At 40.9% G+C, this 21,233-nt stretch overlaps 3 protein-coding genes and 1 non-coding gene across 4 annotated transcripts; 2 read left to right on the forward strand and 2 right to left on the reverse strand.

The window, feature by feature from the left end:
- Window positions 1–630: 630 nt before the first annotated feature.
- On the forward strand, window positions 631–2,403 carry LOC133796705 (uncharacterized). Its single transcript, XM_062234336.1, has 2 exons — window positions 631–919; window positions 2,025–2,403. Exons 1-2 carry the CDS (start codon window positions 806–808, stop codon window positions 2,148–2,150), a joined length of 240 nt encoding a protein of 79 aa, XP_062090320.1. The 5' UTR covers window positions 631–805; the 3' UTR covers window positions 2,151–2,403.
- A 204-nt stretch (window positions 2,404–2,607) lies between these two features.
- LOC133796704 (voltage-dependent chloride channel 1, chloroplastic) lies at window positions 2,608–5,433 on the forward strand. Its single transcript, XM_062234335.1, has 4 exons — window positions 2,608–3,522; window positions 3,952–4,119; window positions 4,407–4,613; window positions 5,007–5,433. Exons 1-4 carry the CDS (start codon window positions 2,803–2,805, stop codon window positions 5,181–5,183), a joined length of 1,272 nt encoding a protein of 423 aa, XP_062090319.1. The 5' UTR covers window positions 2,608–2,802; the 3' UTR covers window positions 5,184–5,433.
- A 176-nt stretch (window positions 5,434–5,609) lies between these two features.
- TRNAV-CAC (transfer RNA valine (anticodon CAC)) lies at window positions 5,610–5,683 on the reverse strand. Its single transcript has one exon. It is a non-coding gene; the product is annotated as a tRNA-Val (tRNA).
- An 80-nt stretch (window positions 5,684–5,763) lies between these two features.
- On the reverse strand, window positions 5,764–9,004 carry LOC133795245 (serine/threonine-protein kinase VIK-like). The gene is made up of 11 exons (XM_062232699.1): window positions 8,771–9,004; window positions 8,445–8,519; window positions 8,157–8,237; window positions 7,974–8,068; window positions 7,415–7,532; window positions 7,242–7,321; window positions 6,832–6,894; window positions 6,569–6,678; window positions 6,395–6,480; window positions 6,171–6,289; window positions 5,764–6,047 (listed from the first exon to the last, which is right to left on the reverse strand). The coding sequence occupies exons 1-11, from the start codon at window positions 9,002–9,004 to the stop codon at window positions 5,909–5,911; spliced, it is 1,200 nt and encodes a 399-aa protein (XP_062088683.1). The 3' UTR covers window positions 5,764–5,908.
- Window positions 9,005–21,233: the final 12,229 nt, after the last annotated feature.

Genomic DNA, 21,233 nt, shown 5'->3' on the forward strand with positions numbered 1-21,233 from the left:
AAGCAGCCGGCGGGCCAAGATGATACTGGTAGTTCAGCGTCTCGACCGCCTAATCCGAACCCCTGTTACTATATTTTGACAAATTATTTTTTTGACAAATTATTATTTTTTGACAAATTATTTTTTTAATCTTATGCTTTGTAAAATAGTTGAGATAGATCGTTATACATAATTTTGATAAAAATTTTATGAACTAAAATCACAAATAATTCATTAAACTAACAACTTAAAATAAAAAGCTAAATATTATGTCTAACGTTATTGTATTCAAAACATTTTGTTAAAATATGGTTCAAACAGAAAATAAGATAAAACACGTTGTATAAAAAATAATATATAAATCCTATAAAATTATTATAATTTATGAAAAAAAAGGTTTATAATTTAAATATTTGTAGTGAAGTTTTTTTTGTCTCTTTAAGAAAAAAAGTGATATAAAACTACTAAATGAGAATATGATTAATCAAAGTATTCTTAAGAAATAAATATTTTGAGTTTATAATTTTTTTTAAAGGATTGAATTTATAATTTAATATTTAATATAAAAAATGAGATTTATTATTAAAAATTTAATATTATAAGATAACTTTCATTTTTTAGACTTTAGGATCAATTTAGTGAAGTTGATTTTCCAATTTCTACAAAAATTAAAAAATTCAATAAAATTTCTCCCTGGTTTCTCTCTGCAACTTTTTTTTCCTTCTAAAACCTTCTTCCACCGCTGAATATCTACTACTCGTGGTTTCTTTGTCAATAACAAGATCTAAAACCCTTTCCCTCTTTGAGAATCAAAGACAACAAATTCATGAATCCACGAACAGACAAGTTAGTGAGGAGGACGACTATGGTGGCTACCGTCACTGCTGCTTATTTTCTCTTAACCGCCGACTATGGCTCCCAACCAAATGCTCTCGACCCTGTAAGCTTTTCTTATTCGTTAAATCCATTCACCATTGTGTTATTGTTTTGCTATTAAATAGAAAAGAAAAAGCTGTCGGATGTTTTGCAAAATGGGGTTGCAATCTTTTCTTTCCGCCACTAAAACGATTGGTCAACTCAGCTCAGCGCAGTGTTTTGAAGCACTTTTTTTATGTTTTGGTATGTGGGTTTTCTGTAATTTTGCTTAATTTATGTTCTAGATTTTTTTTTTTTTGGGGGGGGGGGGGGGGGTGGTTGAGATACTGTGGGAATGTCTCTGGTGGTTGTCGTTTTTCATTGATGCGCTTTTCGTTATTGTAATTCACTTTGTTATCGGCAATTTGGCATGCATAAAAATTTAACACATTTTTTTTTTTTGGGGGGGGGGATAAGTAAATGTGGTATGGAAGCGAAGGTTAAAGTAACTAGACTATTACAGTTGACATCAGATAGATAAAAGCAACTTAACTATTCACCCTTTGAAGGAAATCAATAAGTTGGTAGGAGTTTGTCTTCAAAATCTGTTCCTCGTTCATTGAATAAGAATATAATAGACATGTGACGCTGTTATATGTAAGTTGGCAAAAGCACAGTGATAGAATTGGCTACCATTTATGGGTTTGAAGTGATATCAAATAGAGGTCTGTGATGCGATGACAAATAGGCCCCTTATATTTGGAGGTGAAAGATTTGTACTTGTTCAGTTTTTCTGGACAGTATTTGTTGCTGGATGATAGAATTGCTTTGCTTTTTAGGTACAAATAGGTCAATGTTTATCAGAATTGATTTGATCAACCATTCAGCCTAGCCACAAGCGAAGTGGGTAAAAAATGTAGATCAGTTCAGTTCTTTGCAAAGTCAATTCCTTTCTAGTTTTACTATCTAGAGTCAAGAATTTTAAGTCCTGACAATGGTAGTTCTTATTTTAACTTGCCTCAAGATTAGATGCAAAACTGGGTGTCATTTATGAAGTATAAATTGCAGCCTAAAGGATTTTATGTTTATTTAGTTTTGTTTTGAAGAATTAATCTTATCTCATTATCGTCTGAGATAAGATTAAGACATATTTCAGGTTTGTTATCTAAAGCTCAAACTTTGTATGGCAGGTTAAGAAGGCCATAAAGTCGGCAGAAAATTTGGTGAAGGAATACATCTTTGGACCAAAGACTCAATCTCAAGAAAGTCAAGTGGAGAAGCTGGGCTCTAACAACAGCACCAAGAAACAACCATAGTTTAATAAAAAGTAAACTTTGCATAGAAACACCCGGGGTTTGAGTAAATTTTTATAGTTTTTTCAAAATGTGAAGCTGTTTTGGGCTCAGTTGGTTTCTTGTAGCTTTATTCAACTTTATCTTAAAACATACACCTTAACACCAGTTATCAACCATGACATGGTTTTTTTTCCTTGGCCATCATCTCACCCCTAGTTTTTATTCATTGTCATACATTTCAATAATCTTTGGAAGTACAATTTTTTTTTTCGTCGATTGCATGTTTTGCATACCATAGCTTTGTCGAATTATCAAATGAATATGATTTTGAAGAAAACAAGAGAAAACCTTCTAGTTAAAAGAAGTCCTGACTATGACTCATGATTAGTGTTGTTAATCTTCTTCCAGAATAATCAATTGAATTGATGTCGTTGTTGCTTTCAGACGAATTCTATACTCCACTTAATTCTGTCATCTTAAACCCACTTCCAGTCAACGGCTGAGATGTGTCTGTCACATAAATGAGCAAAAATAAGGCTGTAACACTATCATATTTTATGTTTATGTTTTTTTGAACGTGTAAAAACCTCCTTCACAAATAACTGTTTTTAACTGCCAATCCACTCTCTCTTCTGGTTCCTGTCAAAACCCTCACTCTCTGAAACTCCATAACATGCCCTCTTCTTCCTTCTCTCTCAAAACCCTAACTCCAAACCTAACAATCCCAAGGAATGACTCCACCACCAGAGTTTCCCTTTCTTCCGACCTTACCCCCAAAAACCTCGCAAAAGTACACCCAACCCTTCCCTCCAAACCCAGAACAACCATCTCCTCCAAAATCCTCTCTTCTTCAAACCCCACTAACCCATCTTCCTCTCCCTCCAAAACCCTAATTTCAATCCTCTGTGCCATACCCGACTGGGCCGACCGAATCAAAGAGCGAGGAATGCGACGGGACCGAACCCTCTACAACCACGAGAAATGGGTCGAGCACAGAAGCTCGCTCCGCCATGTCCGCCACCTTCTCTCTAGCCCGTCGTCACGTGTCATCCTTTCATTGATACCGCCAGTAATAGCTTTCACGTCGGTGGCCGCGGTCATTGCGAGCTATAACTCGGTGGTTTTGATGCACTGGTTGCCAGAGTTTTTCCCGGTGTTGAGTACCTCGTCGCTACCGTACCAGCTGACGGCGCCGGCATTGGCGCTACTGTTGGTGTTCCGTACGGAGGCGTCGTATTCGAGGTTCGAGGAAGGTAGGAAAGCTTGGACTAAAGTAGTTGCGGGGACGAATGATATGGCTAGATTGGTGATTACATCGGTGAAGAGTTCCTCTGACGCGCCGCTCAAAAAGGCGCTTTTGCAGTACATAATCGCTTTCCCGGTTGCCCTTAAGGTCAGTTCCATTTTCCCCCCTTTTTTCTTTTACATTATATTCTTTCTGAAATTTTGGACAAGTATTTTTGTTACTTTCTTTCAGTACTTATGAAAGTGAAGACCAAAACGGATATAAAATAGCTAATATGAACCAATCCAAAAGTAGAGAAGAAGTTTTGCTTGACCCAAGTTAGGTAACAAAAAAAAAAAAGAAGTTAACCCAAAAGTATTATTAATGAAAGTAATGGATTCAAAATATATCATTTTTTCATTTGTTCTCAATTTGTGTTTTTGGCTGTGAGAAAAATTGCTTACTCTGTTAAAATTGTGGCTAATTAATTAGTGCTTCTTGAGTTCGAGCATTTTCCAAGAATTTTCATGAACTACTCAATTTCATCTATTTTCATACTGTAGTTTGATGTTGGTTTTTTGGACATCTTGATTGCAGTGCCATGTGATTTATGGTTCAGATGCTGAAGCAGATCTCCAAAATTTGCTTGAAGGAGATGATTTGGCGGTGGTTTTAAATTCAAAACATCGCCCTCGCAGCATCATTCAGTTCATCTCACAGAGCCTGCAAATGCTGAAGTTGGAAGAAGCAAAGAGAATTATGTTGGTAATCTTTTCTTGAATTAGCAAGACATTCAGAAAATTTTGGCACGAATGGTGGCTTTGCGTATTTTGTCAGTTTCATTTTCCAAGTTTTATCAAACTTCTCTAACAAGCTTAGGTATTTTAGGTTACATTTTGTAATTTAGATATAATCAGGTGTAAATTATTGATTCTTTTTTATGATTATTATTTAGTATTCCAGAGAAGTGGAAGTGGAAGCTTCAAATTAGCAACCACTATTTCATGGAAGTAGATAGTTAATGGTATTTCACTAAACTCAACATTGTGCAGGAATCAAAAATCTCTTGTTTTCATGAAGGAATTGGTGTTTGTGAACAGCTCATTGGCACCCCAATCCCTCTATCATACACTCGCTTAACTTCAAGGTTTCTTGTCCTTTGGCATCTAACTCTCCCTATCATACTATGGGATGATTGCCACTGGATTGTGGTTCCTGCTACTTTCATTAGTGCTGCTTCTTTGTTCTGCATAGAAGAAGTATGTTTTCTCTCTCAAATATTATACTCTTTTTCGGACATATGTTTGTCTTCTTGCCTGACAGTTTAATCACTTAAAGATTGGAAAGCATGTTATGAGTGCTTCTTATATGATTTAGATAATTAGGGAGCTATTAAAGTTAATGAATCAGTTTTTGTCAATGTCAGTTGAGTGGGAGATTTTTCTAGCCAAATTAGGTGAAGGCAAAATCTCAAACCTTTTTTTTCTTTCTGAAGAGGAGATAGATAGGATATCAGATTATGAGAGACAAGTTGTGAAATTTGTAAAAGTTTGGTTTAGTTTAGATGACTTTATTTACCATTGATCTCTCATTCTGCTTATTTACTGCATTTTACTTTTGTTATCAGCTATCACACGATTTGATTTCTGTAGGTTGGTGTTCTTATTGAGGAGCCATTTCCGGTGCTTGCCCTAGATGATCTCTGCAACGTGGTTAGGGAGAACATTCAGGAAGCCATAGCAAGTGAAAAACGAATTCGGACTTTGCTAAATGCAAAAAGAAAGATCTACTCGGAGCAGCATTCTTCCAATGGCCATCCTAATTTGTAGTTGGGTGGGATAATCATATAGAAATTTTTGCACAACTTGTGTGATTTTGAGTATTACACTCGGGCAGAGCTTGTGAATAGTGATCATTGGATCTGTTGGCCTCTTAACCAAACACTAATATTATCGAGTTTCATCAATTGAATGTGGTAGATACGTTACATTTTATGTAAACAAGAAACCCTGTGTATATTCTATATTTTCTCTGTACATAAATGATTTATATGTTAAATGAAACTGTTAACAGGCCTCATATGGTATATATTTTTCTGTTTTTGTTATATTAAGTTTGAATGTGTGAAATGAGTGATTCTGTAAGAGAAGATGTAAATGGATCGAATCTCTCAAGGAATTTAAGAAGTAATCCCTAGCCAACGTCCCTATGACCTATATACAATAAGATGGAGTGGAGTCGTATAAAAAATATAATGTCTGAGCCCGGGTTCGAACCGGGGACCTCTAGTGTGTGAGACTAGCGTGATAACCAACTACACCACCCAGACAATTGAAGGGTTGATGACTACATTCCTAAAACTAGATACAATACAATTTATCAAAACAATAACCAGTAAAATATGTTTTTTTTTTATTTGTCGGTACCGGTAGCGGTAAGAACCACACTTACGAAATAATATCTACATGTTTGGTAAAACATTTATATGTCCATGTTGTCATTAAATAACAATCTGACAAACAAACTAAATAATATGTTGATGAAAATCTGAGATTCACAAGACAACACAACTACACAATGATATCGCTGGTTTCCTATTTTGGAGTTTGAGATGGATGAGCTCTAGCTCAGAAATTATATCTTCAAATGTTGGCCGGGACTCTGGATTCTTGTGCCAGCAGTCTCTTAGAAGCCTGCACTTAATACGAAAAGAAGAGTTATTTATGTGTGTCTTCTTCTTGTATAACAGCTATACTTGATAAGCACAGCAATCTGACATGGTGAACTGGGGAAGTATATATATCAAGAACACTCACGCCTTAATCTTGTCAGGGAATAAGGAAGAGGATAGTGCAGGCCTGGAATCTTCATATGCTCGCCTGTCTGCAACTTGCTCTGGATCCTCGGCTAGATTTGATGGTCTTCCTTGAAACATCTAAGATTTCATCAGTACACCAACATGTTATTATTTACATAACAAGAGTATTATGAGTATCCATTGAAACAAAACTGATCATAAGTAAATCTTCATTTTGATTACCTCATATACTATCAAAGCGAATGAGAAGACATCAACACCTTTTCCATAAGTTTCGCGACGATAAACCTCAGGTGCCATGTAGCGATCTAGCAAATTCAGTAAAGAAAATTTAATGAGAACGAACACCAAAGTTTCCAGAAGAGCAATATCTAGTTGTTGAGATGTATATCTTACATGAACCTGTTCTTCCAGTCATCTTATAACCAGGATCTTTCTCCTGATTGATCTTGCTCAATCCAAAATCAGTGACCTTCAGTCTCCCAGCTTCATCTTGTAACACATTTCTGTAAGTCAATAAAATGACAATGTATCTAAAAGGTCTTCTTCCATTTCTCAAGGGGAGGATTTTCATAGAAAAAAACCCAAGAAAGAATATAAAGTTGTTGTTTATTGCAAAATACTTTGTTATTTATAATGTAAAGATCATGTCGGAGTACCTTGGTGTCAAATCTCTGTGAATTATAGCATGTGGTTTATGGTGATGGAGATAATTCATTCCTCTGCAAGATATTTAGTTAGTAAAAAAAAAAAATATAGCAGCCAAAGTTGTGAGTACTAAAATTCAGATATATAACTTTTAATATTTAAAATTTTGGTCATTACTACGTCTATATGTCATGCATGCATTGAAAACATAATCAAAAGAATTCCTAACTTAATTATTTCATTGAAATTATGCAGTAAATCCCTCTTTTTGAAAGAACACGGATACAGTTAGAATAGAAGCTTTTTGTAAATAAGAATGAGTCTTTTTATCTTTGTGTGCTATACAAACTTTTCTGGCTTAGCACAGAATCATTGAGTGTGAATTATAGGGAAGTAAGTGCATATATCAGTAGAAGGGAACCTGGCAATGTCTAAAGCATAAGAAACTGCAGTTTTTTGATCAAGTCTTCCTTTCTTTATCAATATGTCATACAGACTTCCCTGTCACATTGACATAAGTTGAAAAAAAACTTTTAGTATGAATTTGGAAAAAAGGAAAAAATTATAGCCAAAAATCAATGCAGAAAAGCTCACATTTCGAAGATACTCAGTAAGGAAGATCAACCGGTCAGAGGTTAGAACACCAAGAAATTGCACTATATTAGGGTGGCGTAGCTTTTGCCATAAAGCGAGTTCTTTCATAAAGGAATCTCTGTAGTACGAAAATTTAGAATTTAGCATCACCTTTTGTGTGAATCTTAATAGTTTCTATAGCAAGAACACAAACAATGATTTTAGCCCCACTACCAATTGAGAAAATATATATAGAATGAGCTATAATTAGAATCCAAGAAGATCAACATAGATTTTGGGAGCAAATCCAAACTGTGTTAAAGCTTTTATAGTCTATCTTATTATACAACTACAAAATAAAATAATTCCATTGATATTAGTATGAAAGAAACACAAGTGAGATGAATTAGTTGAATCTTACTCCACAAGGTTAAAAATATATATTCTACATATTACTTGTTTCTGTAATTCTTTAATTTGGAGCTGCATTATCTTTCAATTGATTTGCTCAGGTACTAAAACGATGCTATGTGGTAGGTACTGAAAATTATGGAAGTGTTCTTCAAATTAAGAAACTCACTTTACTTTTGGATTTGATGCGATAGAGGAACGAATTGTTTTTGCGGCCACTTCAGTACCACGCCAGTTCACCAAATAAATTTCACCATAAGATCCCTGATTAAAACAAACATTATCTTATCGTATGAGTTCCTTTTCTGTATATTAATAATAATAACAATCTGCCTTCACTTTTAAATATTACCTCTCCAATAAGTTTTGCTTGATTCATATCCACCTCTGTGTGACTAATTTTATAGCATGGAAACTGAGAGTCAATTCCCACCTTCAAAAATAAGAAAAAGTTAGAAATACATCAAGGTACAGGCATGACATTCTTTTGATATGCAAATGGGGCAACAAAATTATATATATATATATATTTGTGGATAAAATGTCAATTATATTAACAAATACTTGTTTGGTAACAAAAACTTTTAGAGGCACATAATATTAGCATCTGTTACTCTTCAGAACAAGTATGCAATATTACCGGATCTGTTCCACCATGATCTTCCAATATCTTACAAACTTCCTCATGACCGAAGCTTCTAGCATCAGACAGAGGCTGCACAATAACAAACATCATAAAACAATATACAGAAACAATACTAAGCAATCACTACAAAAGTTTCTAAGCTATATATTCTCAAAATCAGATTTCATTAATTTTCTTTTGCTACACAAGAAGGTTAAGTTTGCTAGACTACTATTACTCTACTGATCAGATCGTGTCCAAATTTTTTGTTTCAAGCAAACATAGATCATGAAGTTTTGTGCGCATTTATGAGAAATGGAAATGAAAATGATAGAACTCACTGTGCGGCCCCATCGATCGACGGAGTTGACATCAGCACCCTTCTCGAGAAGGAGAAGGACAATGTCTTTACAACCTTCAGAAGAGGCCAAATGGAGAGCTGTTCTCTTATCATAGTCAGCTAGATTAGGAACCACACCTTTCTCCAACTCCTGTATAACCCCTGCTTTGTCTCCCTTACCAGAACAATACAGCAACCTATAAGGCCCTGCTGAGTCAATTTCGTGTGGATGCATTTTCTGTTGCTTGTTCACCAAGAAATTAATACTTATTATTATTACATCGTCCTTTCATTGCTTTTAGTTAATAATTTTCAATTAAATCTCTAATGCATGTCATAACTGTTCTTGATTAATTCTAATATATGCTATCATCTACACATGTAACGTGTTTTGTTTAGATACTATGCTTTTTCATAGATCGACTAATGAAGATTGAAGTTCGAAGGATGAAATTAACATTAGGAAATAAGTAAAAGAAAGATCACCTTGGAAAGCTGAAAAGGATTGAGCTTTGGTATATATTTTTTCCTTGAAAGTAATATTACAACCAAACAAAGAAACTGTTTTTGTTTTTAAAACATAGTAGCAGTGTAGCTTGGTATCATCGAATAAAAGCGAGTTTCATGCATTTTACTTCGGAGTTGCCGAGTTTTATTAGACATATATATGTCGGTTTTTGAACTCATTTTCAATGAAAATAATTAAACAAAAAAATAATAAAGAAAGGAAAGGAAGCCTTGTGGTCTTCGCCTAAGGTAGAATTGGGTTTACTCTGTCACTGTGATTGTGTTTTAAGTACGTAACTTAAAATTAACTAACTACCCTTTTTATTATTTTTATTTTTCCAATTTCGAATTCTCGGAAGCCAAACAGAGTGATTAGCAAAAGGTAATTATGAGCAAAAACAAGAGATCCCATTATTTTTTTAGAAATGACAAAATAAAAAATCATATGCTAGGATGTATTTTTTTTTTTAAATAAACACATTTATTTAAATTGATATCCATTTATTAATAAGGGTGTACTTTTATAGTTATTTTGACAACTTCTACAAAATGATATTACAGACATTTAAAACCTTCAGCACTCTATTGGAAAAGGAAAGTTTCAAGATATACCGGTGGCATTCAAACACTTCTTCTCTCTTTTAGTCGGAACACTTTCTCTCTAACGTCTTCTATTCTCTTACACTCTCATTCTCTATCATTCTAATAGTGTAGATGTCGAAAAAAATACCAAAATTAAAAAAAATCAACTGAGATAGACATTTGAGTGAAAATATATTAACTTTTAAAATTTTCGTCAAATTTCAGTGCATAACATCGAAATTGCATTGATTTTGCATCGAAAAAGCATTGTTTTCATGACTGCATCACAAAAACATTAAAATAACATCGATTTTGTATCGAAAGAGCATCATTTTAGCCAAAAATCAAGTTTCATGATTGCATCGCAAGAGCATCGAAAAAATATCAATTTTACATCGAAAAATCATATTTTTGTCAAAAAAAAATAAAAAAATTTTCATTATTGCATTGCGAGCATCGACCTTAAAAAACTATATATTTTTTTCAATACAAAATTAATGGTGTTTTGATGGACACAGTATTACTGTAAAAGCCCACGACAGTAATGTAAAAAAAATACCTCTATATTATTATTACACAAAAGACCCCAATATATAAAGGCCCAAGAGTATACAACAAAATAACCCCAACAGAAACAACAACCCATAAAACAGTTACAACCAATATTCCTAATACACCCCCTCAAGATGAACGGTATAAATTTTTGACATTCATCTTGGAGATTAACTCATGGAACTGATTCGGAAACAGGGGCTTTGTGAGAACATCAGCAAGGTTGTGCTTTGAGGGGACATGAATAAGCTTGATGGAGCCGTCTTGGACTCTTTCACGAATAAGGTGACAATCGATCTCGATATGCTTCGCCCTCTCATGAAACACCGGGTTTTCCGAGATGTGTATAGCAGCCGTGTTGTCACCAGAGAGAATGGCGGGATGAGAATACTGAATGTCAAAGTCCTTTAGCAAGGAGAGAAGCCAAGTGATCTCGCATGTGGCATTGGCCATAGCACGGTATTCAGCTTCAGCTGACGATCTAGAGACAATGGTTTGCTTCTTAGATTTCCATGAGATGAGAGATTGTACAAGGAAGACACAGTAACCAGACACAGACCGTCTGGTATCACTACAAGAAGCCCAATCTGCATCTGTAAAAATTTTGAGAGATAGATCTTCACAGTTGAAGTTAGTTTCAGCATAAGCATTGATGTGAGGAGGAGATTTAGCATAAAAAAATAGGCCTTGGCCAGGAGTGCCTTTTAAATATTGAAGGATACGATGCGCTGCATTGAGATGAGGAGTCCTGGGAGAAGCTAAGAATTGACTTAGCTTATTGACAGCAAAAGAAATGTCAGGACGAGTAATCGTTAAATAGATGAGTTTACCGATTAACCTTCTATATATGGTGGGGTCGGCTAAGAGATCCCCTTCATCTTTGTTGAGCTTGGCATTAGGCTCCATTGGAGTGGAAGAAGGTTTGACCCCCAAGTAACCTGTATCACTCAACAATTGTAAGGTAAATGGGCGTTGAGACATAGATATACCTTTGGGAGAACGCCTAATCTCAAGGCCTAAGAAGAACTGTAAAGGGCCAAGGTCTTTTAGTTGAAAGACGGAGTGTAACATGTCTTTAAAATGAGAGACAACGACATCATTATTTGAAGCAATAATAATATCATCAACATAGATTAGAAGAGCAATAAAGATATTAGAAGAGCTCTTAATGAATAATGTGTGGTCCGATTGAGATTGACGGAAACCACTAGAGATAAGATATGTGCTAAGTTTGTAGTACCATTGTCTTGGGGCTTGTTTTAAGGCATATAGACTTTTGGTTAATTTACAAACAGCATTGTTGACGCGGTTCTTCGGCAACAGGTAATTAAGAGAAGAAGAGAAAGAGATTAGCACTCAAGGTAGAACCGTCACAGATATGAAATCTTATATAATGAACTAGGTGACTCAAGACACGTTTTTAAGTGGTTCAAAGGTTAAAATCCTTCTACTCCACTAGTCAATATTATTCATCCTCTCTGGGTATTTGGTTTACAAAGTATATAGTCCTTCAAAGACTATTTTTCCAACCCCTATCAACTCCCAGGGTCTCCATATTTATAGGAGAAGGCACCTGGAAGTTGGTAGGGAGGTCATCCCGTGACCTTACCATTTGTCATATCCACTCTGTGGCATTCATGATTAATTCCTAAACCTGACACATAAGTGTGGTCTAATCAACATGGAAGGATATAATGGGCCGCACGGCCCAACCCATCCGTGGGTGTCTGACACGCACGTTCCTACTGCGTGTCCGAGAAGTCAAGGGGATATCGGACACGTGATGTCAGATATATGCACGTTTATCTTGCGTGCGTTGATTTCATAAAGGCTCAGAGCTTCCTGGGCTCCTCGCGACACGAACAGCTCGTATTCCGAGCTGTTCTCCTGGCGTGGCCTTCAGATGCCCCTCTCGAGCTGAGAAGATCCGCCCTGGAAATAGGATCTTCGTCCTGTGGGCACCTCGGACTAAACCTGATTAGTCCGAGGCTCGTCCTGCTAATCAGCCCGTGGGAAAATCAGGGCGTACATCTGCCCCCCAAGCTCCTGCTCGTGGTATATGACATCATGTATAGGAGACCACAGTAGGGGCTTTTAGACTTCCCCCACAACCCTTCGCATTCCATTCTTCTCGCAGGCGTCTGATACGTGGAGCGTCGTGGGTGGCGACGGTACACTCTACGAGAACCGCATTAAATGGCCTAGCCTACTGACCAGCCGTTGTTTCACATTTCGAGTGGAGGGTCTTCCAAGAGCCTTTTACACGTGATCCTCCCCTTGTATAAAGAGGGGGTGGCCACCCTACGCACGGGCCACCCTATCATTCAAAAATTTCTCATATTTCCTTCTCCATTCTCCGACTTTCCGAAGGACGAAACCCTCATCTCTGCTGTTTTTATCTTCTCCGTTCACGAAGCCTAAGCGTACGAGTTTCTTCAAAGCCTTTGAAGCCACTGTACCAACGAAGCTCCTACCAGCGCAGCAATCTCGCTCACCATCCAGCCATACACTGTAAGTTTTCTGACCCAGTTTATTTTGAAAGCATGCCACTGTAGCTTAGGTAAATTTTTTTACTGTAGCCACATGCAGGGGTTTTCTGGGTTGTGTGGATATGGAGGGTGACGGCCCTTCTTAGATTAGGGCACGCCTGTTGCAGGAAATCGTTTTAGAACATGGGTTTCAAGGTGTTTCTTCAGAGACAATTTCTGGGTAGGACCTTTAGGAATTTTGGGTGCAAAACCGGGTAGCTTAGGGAATACGCCTCAAAAGCGGTTTTGCACGTTTTGCCTATTGAAACTTTCCCCCAAGGCAAATTTTTATTCTGAGCCCCCTGACACACGAATTCCGAGTAATCTGGGATCTGTTGAGGGCCTAGGCGCGTGTTCATTGAACCGTGTGGTTCCACTCTCCACGGGCTGGGCTTACCCCAGCTCGTGTAATTAACACTTGTTTCATCCTTCTGCTAGGGTCGCCTTTTCTAAAGTGTTTTCTTTTGTTCGATAGGCGACCAGATGGCCCCGAAGAAGAACCTGCCCCAGAAGAACGTGGGAAGCTCGGCCTCCCAACAAGATAAAGGAAAGGCGGTGATGCCCAGCTCGCCGATTACCCACTTTGGCCCGGCCGTGGAGAAACAGGCCGAGGTGGCCCCTGACGCGTTTTTCGAGGCGGAGAGAATCGTCTCGAAGATAACCGAGCAGGCCAAGATCACCAAACTCTTCATCACCCACAACATTCCCTTGGGGAAAGCCTCAGTGATTGCCCGACCTGCCGCAGAGGGCGAGCGGAGCTGCACGCCGCTCGATGAATCGTTCGCGGCCTGGAGCGGTGAACACTTCAAGGCAGGGGCCTTCCTCCCCCTGGACCAGTACTTCGCCGACTTCCTGAATTATGTGGGATTGGCCCCATTTCAGCTCCCTCCCAACTCCTACCGTCTGCTGGCGGGGTTGAGGTATTTATTTCAAAAGCACGAGTGGGAGGTCCCCACTCCTGCTGATATTCTATACTTCTTTTGCCTCAAAGCCAGCCCGGACCAGCGGGGGCGAGGCGACGGGTTCTATTACTTAACACGTTTCCCTAATACGGCGGCGGTCATCGAGCTGCTGAGCCACCCGAATGACTTCAAGGACCAGTTTTTCATGTCAACTGGGTTCCGCAACTGCGATCATCATTACTTTAATCGCCCTCGTAAGTGGTCCTTGACCTTAGCCCGCCTTTTAAGGGTTATCTTATTTTAGCTCCCTCCTTACTCCACTTCTGACTTCAACCAATCTTGCAGCCATCTACTCGAGGACCGAGAAGTCCGTGACCCTCGGGGGTCAATACGACACACTGGCGAGCCTGCCCCCCCGTGAGAAAGACTACCGCATGCTCGTGACCGACGAGACCATGGTATTCTGCAAGCTGATTTTCCCAAATCAGACTTTGAATTTGAAGAGGCCCCGGGGGCCGCCCCCAGCTCGCGACAACAGACCGATCGTCGCGGAGGAGATCGCAGAAGACGGAGGTGAGGAAGAGAGTGACGAAGTTCCTCTCGTGAGGAGTAGGAAGAGGACCTTGGAGGTCGCCCAGATGATGGACGAGGAGAGGGTCCAATCCGGAGCAGCCGCGGGTCCCTCCGGCCAAGGTAATCCTTACTTATTTAAGAATGTAGATAGGGCCACTGCAGACCCCCGGCTGGTTAGGTTCAATCCTAGGAAGCTCGTCCATCGTCACCCGAGGAATCCGGACCTGGACACGCTCTTGCTCCATTGTGTTGACCGGCTCGTGCTGGATCACCAAGAGAGTCGGCCTAGGGGTGCCGTAGCAGTAGATAACACCTTAGCTTTTAGGTCGATCCTTTTTGAGGAGTATGGGACCAACTTACGCACGTGGCCGGTGCTCCAGAGGGGCATCTATGCTCCGGGGATTAGGCAGTATGTAGAAGAGTCCAGCCCCGAGTCGGAACCGGACCTAGAACCTGCGCCAGTTCGTGAGATAATCGTCTTAGACTCTTCCAGCTCGGGGGGTAGGGCTCCCTTAGTATTCGCTTACTCATTGCCTTTAAACCTTTTGCCTCTATTTCTGCATGATTGCTACCTTGTAATAACCATGTTTTTTGTTCTTGGCAGAAGAGATGTCTCAGCCCGGAGGTAATCTGCGGGGCGTGGTCTTCGGCGGGAACCCCCCAGCGGGGCCAAGGTTGAAAAGGCTTCGAGAGTCCAAGGGCTCGGCTGGGACCTCCACCAAATCCCCGACTAAGGAGAAGGAGAAAGCCCCTCCATCCCAGGTCGCGGGGGCGATCCTTCCTGTTGCCAGGACAGGGCCCATGCCCCCGCCACCCCAACGATCTCCATTAGCCGCCCAGGACGGGGTAATAGAGATCGGGAATCCGGCCGCGGCAGCCCCGGATGTGCGCATCCCGGTCGATCCCCAGGATCTGGAGAAGATGCCAGAAGCATTCCGGGGGACGGTGTATGAGTCGGATAGCTATGCCGTCAGCCACTTCTACATGCTCAGGGAGAGGGAGCTCCGGGCCATCGAAACAACGAGCCCGGTCCGAGTTATGGAGTCTTCGATGGACATGACCCTAACGGTAAACTGCCCCATTCTTTTAGAGCTTTAACACTTACACGCCGCCTTTTTTCTTCCAGTTAGTTAATTTATCCTTCCTTTCTTGCAGGGCATTGCTGCCGCATACAGAGGCATCGCTAGGACCAAGGCCCAGCTCGAGGGTGTGGAGGCTGAGCGCCAGACCGCCCTCCAGGAGGCGAAAGACGCGCTGGCGGCCTCTAAAGCCGAGCTAGAGAAGATCCGCTCCAAGAACCGAGAGCTTAAAAACTCCCTGGCCGCGTCGCGGACAGATCTCGAGGTAGCGAAGACCGAGGCCCAGGCCGCCATGGAAGCCGAACCGGCCATCTCGGAGCAGTCCTTGCAAGACCTGTTCTATCATTGCTGGTCTCACAACCCGGATGCGGACTTTTCTTTCATGCCGCCGGACCTCTGGGCGTTTTTGCTGCCGAAGCTCCAAGCCCGCCTAAATAAAGAGGTACCTCCCTCGGAGACTGGAGAGGCCTCTGTCGCGGCGGAGCAGGACGAGACCGCGACCTCCAAAGGGCCAACTGGTGGGGCTTAGGATACTTCTCTTTGGGCATTTTGAACTATTTTATTTTCCGTTGTACTTTTTCATGAGGTGTTTCCACCTTGAGACAATTTGCTCAGCAACTTTAACATATATATATATTTTTTTTATGCTTTTGGCTACAATTCATCTCTTCATTTTTATGAATTTAATTCGGGTTAACCGTTATTTATATCCCGGGCTTTTAAAGAAGAGCCACGATCAAAATTAAAGTTAACCCCTAAGTTTCATGACCTGGTTAAAACCAGGAACTTATTTTGAAAACTTAGTTCGCGTCAACTTTTATCCATATCCCGGGCTCTTTAAAGAGGAACCGCGGTCAATAAATTTTAGTTAACTTCTAAGTTTTATGACCTGGTTAAAACCAGGAACTTATTTTGAAAACTTAGTTCGCGTCAACTTTTATCCATATCCCGGGCTCTTTAAAGAAGAACCGCGGTCAATAAATTTTAGTTAACTTCTAAGTTTTATGACCTGGTTAAAACCAGGAACTTATTTTGAAAACTTAGTTCGCGTCAACTTTTATCCATATCCCGGGCTCTTTAAAGAAGAGCTACAGTCAATAAATTTTAGTTAACTTCTAAGTTTTATGACCGGGTTAAAACCAGGAACTTATTTTGAAAACTTAGTTCGCGTCAACTTTTATCCATATCCCGGGCTCTTTAAAGAAGAACCGCGGTCAATAAATTTTAGTTAACTTCTAAGTTTTATGACCTGGTTAAAACCAGGAACTTATTTTGAAAACTTAGTTCGCGTCAACTTTTATCCATATCCCGGGCTCTTTAAAGAGAACCGCGGTCAATAAATTTTAGTTAACTTCTAAGTTTTATGACCTGGTTAAAACCAGGAACTTATTTTGAAAACTTAGTTCGCGTCAACTTTTATCCATATCCCGGGCTCTTTAAAGAAGAACCGCGGTCAATAAATTTTAGTTAACTTCTAAGTTTTATGACCTGGTTAAAACCAGGATAGGGCTTAGTTTGTGATAACTCTTATCCATGGATAAAAATTAACACCTAAGTCGTTAAGGAGACCTGGTTATATCCAGGTACCATATGCCCCCCAAGTAACTGGGAAAGGGTCTTTCGTGGTTACTTTAAAATCACACTTGCAAATAAAGAGAAACATTTGATTTTTATTTATACATGGAAAGTGACCTCCTAGGCCTTACAAGTGGCTCATTGATAGTATTTCTTTAGGTGGATGGCATTCCATGTCCGCGGGACCGCCCCTCCACCAAGCCGAGCTAACTTATAAGTTCCCTCTTTGATGACTTTGATGACCTGGTATGGTCCTTCCCAGTTTGGTCCCAAAACCCCATCTTTGGGATCTTTCCCGGCCAGGAAAACTCTCCTTAGGACCAAATCGCCGATGCTAAAGGCACGTCTTTTGACCTTAGTGTTGAAGTAGCGAGTGATCTTCTGTTGATAATGGGCGAGCTGGAGTTGTGAATCTTCTCGCCTTTCATCCACTAAGTCTAGGGAATGGCATAGGAGCTCGTAGTTCCTGTCTTGGTCGTAGTGCTGGACCCTATGTGACAGAACTTTAACCTCCACGGGGAGGACTGCTTCACTCCCAAAGGTTAGGGAGAAAGGCGTGTGACCCGTGGGAGTCCGATGTGAGGTCTGGTATGCCCACAAGACTTGGGGGAGCTGTTCGAGCCAGATCCCCTTTGCCTCATCTAGCCTTTTCTTGAGGCTCGCCTTCAGAGTTTTGTTGACAGCCTCGACCTGGCCGTTCGCCTGGGGATAGGCCACGGATGAGAAGCTTTTCACAATTCCGTGCCTTTCGCAAAATTCGGTGAACAGATCTGTAACGCCATGGATAGCCAAGACCGTTACACTGTGTGTTTTTAAAGTGCCAGACTTGCTAATCAAGTCATTTAATTAAAATTGTGTTGCAGAAGTTTCAAAGGGACTAGGGTTAAAGCATTTTGGTCTCATAAGTCACATTTTTCGTTAAGAAACACTATTTGTTTACACGGGATCCTAGAAATACAAGTTTAAAGATCATTTACAAAAGTTACAAGACTCAGGTACAATATCCAGCCATACTAAGGCAAAACAAGCGGTTAGGTAATCTCTGTCCTGGTCCCCTCCTCGATCGCGGTGATCGAACAGCTGGCTATGTACATTTCACTTCGGAGCTCTCCACCTCAGGCTTAGTCCAACTTGCCCTTGCCTTTACCTGCACCACGTAGCACCCGTGAGCCAAGGCCCAGCAAGAAAACACAATATCAACAAAGCATAAGCAATTATCAGACAAGTCAATATCTCACGTTGCGTCACATAGCCTCAGTCAAATAACCATTCAATATAATCAAGTATTCCACATAATAGGTATATCAACACATTACATGCACAGTTTATAAACGATAACCAGGGCTAGCGCTCACAGGCTGCTCCCTCTGTTATCCCAGTGTTCCTGGCTCCCAGTGGCCGAGTCGCGCTCTGTGCGCTATTAGTATGTACGGCACTCTTAGGCCGCTTTTACATGTCCCATGGCGTGATACCAACATTGACATGATACAAATCTCGGGAGCACTTAGTCCCATCACAATCATATAACCAGGTGCAGTTCTCTTACCTTTCAATTCAATAGCTTTGATCCCTCGACACCTTGAGCACGATCCCACTCGAGCCCTAGCGCTCACCTAAACACAATCATGGCCAAAGTCATCATCAACCCTCAAGTTCAAAACCTAGCCCCGGGGCCAATCCCGAGCCCCCGGGATGTCCTAGTTCCACCAAACAAGGTGGTGGAACCAAACCCCAAACCTTAGGTCAAAACCCTTGCAAATTACCCTAAAATCCCCTTCAGAAGGCAGGGTAGCGCTACAGCGCTCTTGGGAGGGTGCTATAGCGCTACAGACAGAAACCAAAACCCTTCCAGCAAAATGGCCTAGCGCTACAGCGCCCAAAGGCTAGCGCTGTAGCGCTAGTCACAGACAGCCCAGCACCAAAATTTCCCTTATGCGATTCTCTTGAGCCAACCTCAACCAAACCTCTTCCAACTCTTACCCAAACTTAAAAACAACTTCATGACCACACTCCACTCATCCCAAGCACCCTAAACATCTAAAACCCAAGCACATGCAATCACAAACTCAAAATTCACCATAGCCACCTCCAAACTCTAAACCCAACATAAACCAGCTGAACAACAGAATTAGAGCTTAGAATTCATACCTTTGATAGAATTTCGCCCACAAGCTATCCCTAGGCTCCCTTGGCTTGCTATTCCTCAGCCTTAAGCCTGAATTCCCCAAAGCTCCATTCAATTCAACTCAAGTACCACAACTTAAAAACCAGAAACAGAAATGGATGAACTCTAGAATCTTACCTCAAGTGTTAGTGAAACCCTGCTAAACCTCTGCCAATTCCTTAGTCTTAGGTCAAGATCCTTGATGTTTAGTTATCCCAGCTCTCCACTAAGCTTTACTCCAGAAATTCTCAAGAAACAGGTGAAGGAAAGTGTAAACCGACTTAGAGAAACTCTCTCTGTTTTCCCTCTTTCTTTTCCCTTCTTTTTCAGACTTCTTTGATATTCTACAAATTCCACTAACTTAAAACCTCAGTAATACCCATCCTTAAGAGTCAAATGACCTTTATGCCCTCCCTATTAACTCTAGTCCTTTAGTCCACTTAAGGGCATTTTAGTCATTTTGCCCAATTCCCGCTACTTCCTCGAGTGTCTCTATTATTTCCCGATACCTAATTAATCACCAATAGCATTCCTCAATGTTATAATAATCTCCAGCTCATCCACTAAATTCCCATTTATACCCCTGAGCTCACCCCGAGCCGGGTATAAATCCCCGCTATGACTTTTCCACTACTTGGCTCACTAGGATCGTCTCGAGTCAGTGATCGCGAATATATATCCACATAATAATGTGGTCTCAACAATTATCACATATATCAAAGCAGTTATGCCCATAATGGCCAAAATTACGATTATGCCCTTCTAACCTAATCTGGGCCTATATGCACACTAACACACATAGTCATGCATCTCAAATACTCAAGTAATCATATAACATGCTTTAAATCATTATCATGCATCTAAATTATTAAAACCACACATAATCTCCATCAGGCCCTCCAGACATACTAATCAAGGCCCTTAAGCCTTACTAGCGAATTTGGGTCGTTACAAGATCGCTGTCAAATTGAGTTCCGTTATCGGAGACGATTTTCTTAGGTAGGCCAAATCGACATATGATGCTTTTAACCACGAAGTCTAACACCTTTTTCGATGTTATTGTCGCCAACGGCTCTGCCTCGGCCCACTTGGTGAAGTAGTCAATGGCTACTACGGCGTAACGGACCCCGCCCTTTCCGGGAGGCAGGGCGCCTACTAGATCTATCACCCAAACGGCAAATGGCCAGGGAGACGAAATCATTTTTAGCTCGACCGGAGGAGCTCGGGCAACCGCAGCGAATCGCTGACACTTGTCGCACCTTTTTACATATGAGATCGAGTCTTTGGACAAAGTCGGCCAGTAATAACCTTGCCTGAGAACCTTAAAAGCCAGGCTTTGCCCCCCAGTGTGGTCTCCACAGAATCCTTCATGAACTTCTTGCAGGATGGCCTTCGCTTCACTTGGAAGAACGCACCGGAGGAGAGGTAGGGAATGCCCACATCGGTACAACACCCCTTCGACTAGCGTATATCTCGGAGCTTGATAAAGGACCCGCCGTGCGTCGTTGCGCCCTTTGGGTAACTTGCCCTCGACGAGATACTCAATAATGGGAGTCATCCAGGTCGGCCTGATGTCAATCATTTCAATTTCCGCCCGATCCCCGTCTATGCTAGGATTCTCCAAGAACTCAACTGGCACCAACCCTAGGGTTTCTGTCTCGCCCGAGGTGGCGAGCTTGGCGAGAGCATCTGCGTTGGCGTTCTGCTCCCGAGGTATCTGTTCGATTGACCCTCGCCCAAACGCAGACAGTTCGGACTTTACTTTTGCCAAATAGGCAGCCATCTTGGGTCCCCACGCCTGATATTCGCCTAGAACCTGGTTCACCACGAGCTGGGAATCGCTGAAGCATTGGACAGAGCTCGCCTTTAGCTCACTAGCTATCCTAAGTCCAGCCAACAAAGCCTCGTACTCTGCCTCGTTGTTAGACGCCTTGAACCCGAACCTTAGCGCCGAGTGGAATCTATGTCCCTCTGGGGATATCAGAATGATTCCGGCCCCGGA

The sequence above is a fragment of the Humulus lupulus genome, chromosome 8 (assembly GCF_963169125.1).
Source record: "Humulus lupulus chromosome 8, drHumLupu1.1, whole genome shotgun sequence".
NCBI classification, from domain to species: domain Eukaryota; kingdom Viridiplantae; phylum Streptophyta; class Magnoliopsida; order Rosales; family Cannabaceae; genus Humulus; species Humulus lupulus.

Bases quoted from the DNA above. Each gene is read 5' to 3' on its own strand.
- LOC133795245 (XM_062232699.1), bottom strand. From the start codon at position 9,004: ATGCATCCACACGAAATTGACTCAGCAGGGCCTTATAGGTTGCTGTAT. The intron at 7,533-7,973 runs GTGAGTTTCTTA...TTCGTACTACAG, and splicing joins GCATCAAATCCAAAAGTAAA to AGATTCCTTTATGAAAGAAC. The intron at 6,895-7,241 runs GTTCCCTTCTAC...AATATCTTGCAG, and splicing joins TATGCTTTAGACATTGCCAG to AGGAATGAATTATCTCCATC.
- LOC133796704 (XM_062234335.1), top strand. From the start codon at position 2,803: ATGCCCTCTTCTTCCTTCTCTCTCAAAACCCTAACTCCAAACCTAACA. The intron at 3,523-3,951 runs GTCAGTTCCATT...TCTTGATTGCAG, and splicing joins CTTTCCCGGTTGCCCTTAAG to TGCCATGTGATTTATGGTTC. The intron at 4,120-4,406 runs GTAATCTTTTCT...AACATTGTGCAG, and splicing joins AAGCAAAGAGAATTATGTTG to GAATCAAAAATCTCTTGTTT.
- LOC133796705 (XM_062234336.1), top strand. From the start codon at position 806: ATGAATCCACGAACAGACAAGTTAGTGAGGAGGACGACTATGGTGGCT. The intron at 920-2,024 runs GTAAGCTTTTCT...TTTGTATGGCAG, and splicing joins AACCAAATGCTCTCGACCCT to GTTAAGAAGGCCATAAAGTC.